At 49.8% G+C, this 7951-nt stretch overlaps 1 protein-coding gene across 1 annotated transcript; it reads right to left on the reverse strand.

The window, feature by feature from the left end:
• Positions 1–260: 260 nt before the first annotated feature.
• ACADS (acyl-CoA dehydrogenase, C-2 to C-3 short chain) lies at positions 261–7817 on the reverse strand. The gene is made up of 9 exons (XM_014965055.1): positions 7549–7817; positions 5706–5855; positions 5412–5523; positions 4867–5018; positions 4417–4587; positions 3021–3158; positions 2654–2749; positions 2238–2294; positions 261–1592 (listed from the first exon to the last, which is right to left on the reverse strand). The coding sequence occupies exons 1-9, from the start codon at positions 7639–7641 to the stop codon at positions 1440–1442; spliced, it is 1122 nt and encodes a 373-aa protein (XP_014820541.1). The 5' UTR covers positions 7642–7817; the 3' UTR covers positions 261–1439.
• Between the last annotated feature and the right edge of the window lie 134 nt (positions 7818–7951).

Genomic DNA, 7951 nt, shown 5'->3' on the forward strand with positions numbered 1-7951 from the left:
GGTCCTGTTACTCCTTAGGTTTGTGAGAGCAGGAAGGAGAAATTCAAGCCTTGGAAGACTTTGCCCTGACATGCAGTTGCCCTCTAGCGCCCTCCACAGGGATTATTTATATTGCGGGGACACCAGGGAACTCCTCCTGCGCCTCGCAGCGTTGTCTGACTGGTGTGTGCAGGTTTATTGTCCTGTGTCTTGTGACTGAGAGAAAATATTCTAAATTAATTCATATTTGCATTTAAAAAAAAGGAAAGTGGGGACCGGTGGTCCTTTAAAATCAGGTTTTATTTGTCTTCTCTGACAAATCCTCCTGGTTTTCTCTCCACACAAATTAAATAAATGGCACCACAGGAAAATAACCATTTATTTCTAGTGTACTCGTGGTTTGGACACAGGGGCCACACAGGCTGTAGTCTTAATCCTCTCCAGCTTTTCCTGAGTTTAGAGCTTTTCTTTTGGCTGTTGAATCTTCTAAACGTTAATTTCTTGCCAAAGATAACTGATTGAGGATATGAGCTACTGCTAAAGCTTCCTGGCAAGGTTTTCTATGTCATCTGTTCATTGCCTTGTTGTTGCCCAAAACACGTAGAGATTAAAGGCTGTTACTGTCACTTCCTGCACTTTCTCTCCAGTTGGGTAGCTGTTGGTTTAGTAACAGCAGCTTCAGGAACAGAAGGTTTTTTGGTGTGGTGGTTTGTTTTTTTTTAAAAAAAGAACCCCACATCTCAGGCATTGCAGCTTTTCTGTCCTTTGCTTTTACACCTACATCTGTAAGTGGCCGAGCAGGGCACTGGGCAAGGTCAAGGGAGGTTTTCTGACCTATGTTTTGACATCTACATGGACAGCAACCCCAGGCTGGTCCTCCCGTCTGGCTCCTTTCCTGCTGGAAGTGGGGAAAAGTGCACTGCAACGAGGATTACCTCAGCACAGCCTGTATCCAATTAGGAGCTCCCACACAGCTGTGTCCCACACCTGAGAGTCATCAAAGCCTGATCAGAAGAGGCAGCACAACCTACAGCCTGGAGCAGGGCACCGGGGTCACGTCTCTCAGAGCCTCTAACGTTGGCACTGGTTATGGAGGATCATGTAGTGACAAATCCTTGCAACACAGGCAGTGGTGGGGAAGCGCACAGGGAGAGCTGCTGACTTCACTGAACAGCAAAGTCATTGTGCCACTGCTGAACCAAAACAACGCTGTGCTCCCCTACAAGGACAGGCTGCCTCCTCCCTCCTCCCCTCACAGCCATCACTTACAAACCTAGATACGGCCTTCCACGCACCACGCTTTGTCCAAAGAAGAATCGGCACATTTTTAACAAGAGGGTCAGTTACTCAGTGGTGATGAAAACTTCCATCGTTAGCCTTGTTCAAGAGGGCCAAGGCTCAATCACTGTTCTGCACCATTACGAGGCACTTTGGGCAGTGTCTTGCTCAAGTTGGCTGCTTCAGCTCCGGTAGGCCTTCAGCAGCTGACCCGCTATCACCAGTCTTTGGATCTCGCTGGTCCCCTCGTAGATCTCAGTGATACGAGCGTCGCGGTAATGGCGTTCTGCCGGCATCTCTGTCACGTAGCCCATCCCGCCCAAGATCTGGATGGCCTGAAACAAAAGCAGCGGGTTAGAAAGGGAGCTGGGTCAAGGAATTCTTTTTTCTACAGAACACAGCCACCTTAAATGGAGCTAAGCCCATTGCAAGCATAACTGGGGGGGTGGCGGCACATGGGGATGACTGCAGCCCATTTGAGAGGAATAAACAGGCTTTGAGACAGGTAAGAACAATCCTGATGTCCCAGACAAAGAATTAACCACTTCAGAGGTAGTTGTTAGTGATCCACGCTCAGCAAAGACACTTTTATTAAGGACCAGGGGACAATGCATGCAGACACCAGAGTTCCTGTTCCATTTACTCAATACATTGCAAACTTACTCCTAGTCCTGACTGGTGCACCCACACTCCCTCCCACATCCCTGAGCCCCCTCAAAGCTTTGGCACTGCCTCAGACAGCAGCAGGGACCAGAAGACTTTAATCATACAGCTGCCACAGGCCAGCATAAACCTCTGCACAAAATCCAGCAAGATGGCTGTGCTAACCGGCTTCAGCCATATGGCTTTGTTTGTTTTTTTAAAAAAATAATTACAAAGTCTAGTAAATTCCACCCCACCTTCCCCAAGTGCCTCGTGTTTGACAACACACTCTCCCTTTCAGCATGCTGTATATCAAAGATGTCAATTAAAGTAATTACCTGATGAGCGATGGCTGTTGCAGCTTCTGATGCAGCCAGCTTGGCCATCGCCGCTTCCTTTGGGGAAGGAAAACATCACTGAGGGTGCAGCCATCACAAAAGGGAACACCTCACTTGCACGCGGAGCTTGAACGCTCACAGACCAGCTGTGGAGCGAGACAGGCCTGATCATTGGTGCCAGCAGACAGCAGCCACCCCTCTGCCCTTGGCTAAAGCCAGGACTCGGCTCAGCAGGCTGCCCCAGGGCAGACAGAAGAGTCCAGTATCCACTGGTGAGTTAAACACTGACAGCACGGGCTGGGCAAGCACTGGACGCAGTGCTGCTGTACGTAGCAGTGCTGTACGTAGCGCGGTTTCCGTGCCCTGAGCCTGTGCCCAGCGCTGTCACTGCCAGACAAAGGCAAGGTTGGAAGTACCTTTGTGAAGGGCTTCCCGTTGTCTTTCAGCATAGCAGCTCTCCAGGTGAGCAGGCGCGCACCCTCCAGCGCCACAGCCATGTCGGCCAGCTTGAACTGCAACGACAGACACTGCCCCTGCAACAGGCGCTACGGCTGCGCCTCTGGCTGCACAAGAGCAGAGGACAGCAGAGATCTCCCACCGCAAGGCCCATATTGCTAGAAAAGGAGCACCTCCATCCCAACAGCTCTAAGTGTTTGAAAACAGACATTACTACCTTGTTTATCCCCGGCAGTGCAAAGGGCACTGTGTGCCTGACGCCACGCCTGGGAGCCCACACGACCTTTCCACCCCCACCAGCACCCTTTGGCTCTGCCCAGCTCCTACCTGCACCGCCTGTAGCTTTGTGATGGGCGACCCAAAGGCCATTCTCTTTTCAGCATAATCCACAGCACAGTCCAGAGCTGCCTGTGCAATTCCCAGAGCCTGTGAGGCAATACCAATCCTTCCTGCATCCAGCGTTTGCTGCCAAAGACACAAAATATATGTGATAAGTCAAGTTGTACTTGGTCAGAAAGCATACACTTGCATTTGTGTTCTTGCTGGGAAGCTGCTGTAGCCTTGGTATCCTCTGGCCAGACCTCCTTGATTCAGAATATTCCTGGTTATACAGGAATAAAGAGCTTGCAGAGACAAGCCAGAGGTACAAGAAGGGATGCAGAAAAGGGAGGTATTGCTTCTTATTAGCTGGGAGAAAACAAAGAGAGGGTGCAAATTGAGGGAAACGGCACAACAAGTAGCACCTGCTCTGAAAGAGAATGAAAAGAACCCTTCAGCTAGACCCTGCTCGTTGCACAGCTGATTTTACTATAACTGAAAAAAAAAAAAAAAAAAAAGGAACTCTGGTCAGTTTTCCTCTTTGCCCTCATCATTAGTACACACACTGAGGCAAGCACTTTTTTCAAAATGGCTAGTGCATTGAGTCAATAACCTGACTTACCTCAACCACTTGCCCATTAGGCTTTTAACTGCTTCCCTGCCTCTCTGTGCACATGAATCATTTACAGCACAGTGAGAAAAGGCTCCATCTTCTCAGTCCTGGGCTGAGCATCTTAAAAAACTGACTGGTGACTGATGCTTTCTGTTGGTTGCGGACATAATGGAAGGAGCTAGTCTCCAGGGAGCTCGGCATTTTTCAAAAAAATCAAGCCAACAAATGGTGTTCTGCCCCTACAGAGAGAGCAATGAACACTGCCAAGGGGGGCTGCGTCACTGCAAGGAACGCGCTGTTCCACAGCTGCCTGGATCCTCCTCAGAGCTCACACACGTGCCGTTAACATGGATTTCACCCACCCTTAGACATTATCCAGAGGTTGTCCTGTGCTTCCAGGACAGCTCTCCTCTGCCAAAGTATTTAGGGAAAAAGCCGTGTTTTCCCTTTATCTGGGGGTACATACTGGAGGAATAGAGGGTTGGAAAAGGAGCAAAATTAAAGTACACCACCCCTGTTGACACAGCACCTCAGCTGGATTGGCATTCTTGTGTCTGAGAACTGCTACATTGGCTCCACAAAAAAAGGTGCTGTCAAGGATCTGTGGTAAATTAATGATTCATCAATCTCTATGAATGATTTTTCCCATGTTGGGAAGAGGGGTCAACTGCTTAATGTCACACAGAACAACTTAAGCTAGCAGTTCTTTGAGTCTAAAACTGATTTTGAAAACGGTAAGCTTGGGGACTACAGCTTCACACAACCACAGCTGCATCCCAATCCATCCCTTACCATGGCGATTTTGAAGCCCATTCCCAGTTCCCCCAGTAGGTTGGCCTTGGGTATCCGGCAGTCCTCAAATATCAGGTTGGCAGTGGAAGAGGCTCGGATTCCCAGCTTGTCTTCTTTCTTGCCCAGCGACAGCCCAGCAGTTGGCATGGGAACCAGGAACGCGCTAATGCCCTGCAACAAGACCCAAACTCTTAGGAATGGTGCCAACTTCCCCCTTACCTGGCTGTCAGCAGGTCTCCTCCAAACATTTTTCATAGAAGCCATGTCTAGGTGACCCAGGGGAAGGAGAGGGAAGGGAGAGCTGAGAGAACAAAGACGACACTATCAGCCTCCCCCCCTCAATGTCTGCACGGCTCTAAACACAGACACCCTCCCAAGCCTTTTCCACGTGCTGCTCCTGCTCAATTCCTTTACTCCCGCCCCTTCTTCCTGACTGACCACTGAACGCACCTTGTGTTTCTTGGATTTATCCGTAGTAGCAAACACCACGGTGGCTGAGGCGTCCCAGGCGTTGGTGATCCAGGCCTTGGTGCCATTCAGAACCCACTCGTCACCATCCAGGCGTGCCATCGTGGACGCTGCACCCGCATCACTGCCGTTTCCTGAGCAAGGCACCAGCAAACACGACTCAGCCAAGCAGGGACAGCCTGGGGCACAAACCCACCCCCCCACCAGCTCATGGCACCTCTTGTAACTGTGGCAGTGTCAGCATGTCCCTCCCAAAGGACCTGAACAGGAAGGTGAAAGGCCCATGTGTCTAAGATGTGTCCACCTCCAGTGCTCTGCGCACACAGAGGGGATGAAAGCTCTCAGTGTGGACCATGGGGATGGCAGTCAATACCTCAGGCACTGAGACTTCATTTACACAGAACTGCTATAAACCATCCTGCCACAAACTGTTACAATTTCACAGATCTAAAGTCCATCCTAAACCCGAGTTAAGGAAAGAAGCCACCCTATGTTCTTTGCAACAGGAACAGGAACAGTCACATCACCTGGTTCACTAAGGGCAAAACATCCAATTTTATCCCCGCTGGTGAAGGGAGCAATCCACTTGTGCTTCTGTTCTTCGGAGCCAAACTTGAGTATTGGCCCTAAATACAGAGACTTTAAGAATTGAGAGTTGAGTTAGTGCCTCTTGAAGGTTACAAGCCATCCAGTAACTCCCCAATGTCTAAGAACCAACCACAGGAAGAGATCCCCTTTCTCCCACACACCCCTCTCCAGTAACCCCCCAGATGCCAGCCTGGGTCCCACGCCTGTCCCTCACACACCACAGAGACACTTACATTATTCACACTGACAATGACACCCGTGGAGGCGCAGCCCCTGCTGATCTCCTCCACGGCAATGGAATAGGCCAGGTAGTCGAGGCCTGCTCCTTTGTACTCCTCCGGCACATCCATAGCCAGAAGCCCTAAGCCACCCATCTTCTTCACCTGCACGTAGGGAACGGAGAAGTGAGATCCCCTGCACCACCAGTGTCCCAGCAAATACACGCAGACACACGGAGATAAAGACAGGTCACGGCAGGGCAACACACAGAGGAAAAGATGCGCACAACTCCTGGTGAAATGGGAATCTGACTGTACAAACTGGTAAGTGTCCCCAGGTCCCACTGACTTCAACAAGAGCTGTACACAGTCACTACTGCCTAAGACAAGGCTCTTGCTTATTTAAAGAGCTCTCTTCAGTACTAGGAAGGAGGGAGCCTTTTGAAGGTGAACTAGGGAGATACAACCCGACCAGCATTCCCTCTGCCTCCCACCAAAGCTTCTCCCCTCACATATCTCCTGTCAGTCGGAAGCTCTCAATGGCAAATCTAGCTGATAAAAATCATTAGAACTTTACCTTTGAGTCTGCTGAGCTTCAGCCTAGGACTGCACAAGAGAAGAATTTTACAGAATGAATGACCCATGGAACAGTTTGCAAGAAGGTGATTTTTTCATTCTCATAAAGCCAGGTCTTGCTTCCCAGAGAATTTAATTGTTGATTACATTCCAAATTATTGCACCCCAAGTTCCTCAGCTGGATCCCCAGCTTCTTAACCATAAGCTCTTCAGGCTGTCTCACTCTACTCTTCTTGTTAACATACAAGAGGAAAAACAAGCTTTCCTCTGCTTTTATACTTAAGATGTCAAGCTTTTGGTCTTGCAGAAATAGGCATATTACCAGCCCCTGCTTGCTTTAAGAGGAACCAAGAGGAATTTTTAAACAAGTATCTTCCCTCCTGTACAGGCACCCAAAACTAGTCCTCCACATCAAATCCAGAGGATGAACAAAAAACAGCAACTAATTCTATGTATGTTACTTTATCTTAATAAACAGTGTTTACATTTTGAATTTTTCCCTACACATTCGAGTGAAAAGACTCAAAATCAAATGTAAAATTCTCAGATAAGAAAAATGAAGTACAGAGGAAAGTATTTCATTCCTTAGAGTGAGCATGACTTTCCTGGCTACCTTCCTTACTCCTTAATAGAAAGAGGGGTGTATGACAAGACTCACATGCCTCTGAGTGCTTGCTCTTAGCCTTTTGGCTAATATAGCAGTATGTTTTTCTAGAGCTTAGTATTTTGCTGCAATACAACAGGTGAGTTAGTCTGCTCAACACAGCACAGAACGTACTGCTGTGTCTGTACTGCTTTCCACGAGACAAGTCACAGGTTTGACTGGAATCTCAACTTCTTCACAGCCCTAGAGGATGACCAACATGCCTCTCCTGTCTCCTGATTACTTCTTTTCACCATCTGAAACGCACTCAGGCCATCTATGCTTCCTCACTATAAACCGTTTTTATGGTTATGAGCAGTCTATAAAGTATTTCATCGGTTTTAGAAGTCAGTTGTATTACAGGCCACAGGAAAGTCAGTGAGAGAACTGAAAATGCACTAAGCTCATACACAGAGAAACACAAATAAGAGTAAAGAGTACAAAGTGTCCTGTGGGCATTACAACCTCCACACTCAAAGAACTCTCCCACAAGCTGGTCTAAACTTAAATTTTCTACTAAACCAAAGCTCAATATACATTTTGCCTCAGGCCCAGGTGGTCCTGCCACAGCAGCTGAGGGAAGTTGAGCTCCAAATGAGCCGGCCCCCCCGCCCACCTCCCGGCGGGAGCTGCACACACCTGCTCGGCCGGGAACCGGTGCTCCTTGTCCAGCTTTGCTGCCAGAGGCATCAGCTCCTTCTCTGCGAAGTCTCGGCAGGTCTGACGCAGCATCTGGTGGGTCTCCGGCAGCTCCGCTGACTGGTACACCGTGTGCAGCCGCCGGAGGCACCCCAAGGCCAGTGCTGAAAGGCAGGGAAGGAATCGAGCGCCTTCACACCCCGAGGAGAGGGTTTAACCGGCCCCAGAGGACCCGGGCTCAGGGGGGGACTCATGCAACGGGGGTGGGGCCCCCCTCACAGCGACACTTTCCCCCCGGAGCCAGCTCACAGCGGGCCGGGGGCTCAGCTGAAGGGCGGGCGCGGCTGAGGGGACCCGCCTCAGGCCCTGAAGGGCACCGGGGCGGCCGCCCGCCCCCCCCCCC

The sequence above is a fragment of the Calidris pugnax genome, unplaced genomic scaffold (genome assembly GCF_001431845.1).
Source record: "Calidris pugnax isolate Ruff unplaced genomic scaffold, ASM143184v1 scaffold32, whole genome shotgun sequence".
Lineage (NCBI taxonomy): Eukaryota > Metazoa > Chordata > Aves > Charadriiformes > Scolopacidae > Calidris > Calidris pugnax.

Coding starts and splice junctions, on each gene's coding strand:
- ACADS (XM_014965055.1), bottom strand. CDS start 7,641: ATGCTGCGTCAGACCTGCCGAGACTTCGCAGAGAAGGAGCTGATGCCT. Junction 5,524..5,705: donor TCATTGTCAGTGTGAATAAT/GTAAGTGTCTCT, acceptor CAATTCTTAAAG/TCTCTGTATTTAGGGCCAAT. Junction 3,159..4,416: donor TGGGCTTCAAAATCGCCATG/GTAAGGGATGGA, acceptor TGTCTTTGGCAG/CAAACGCTGGATGCAGGAAG.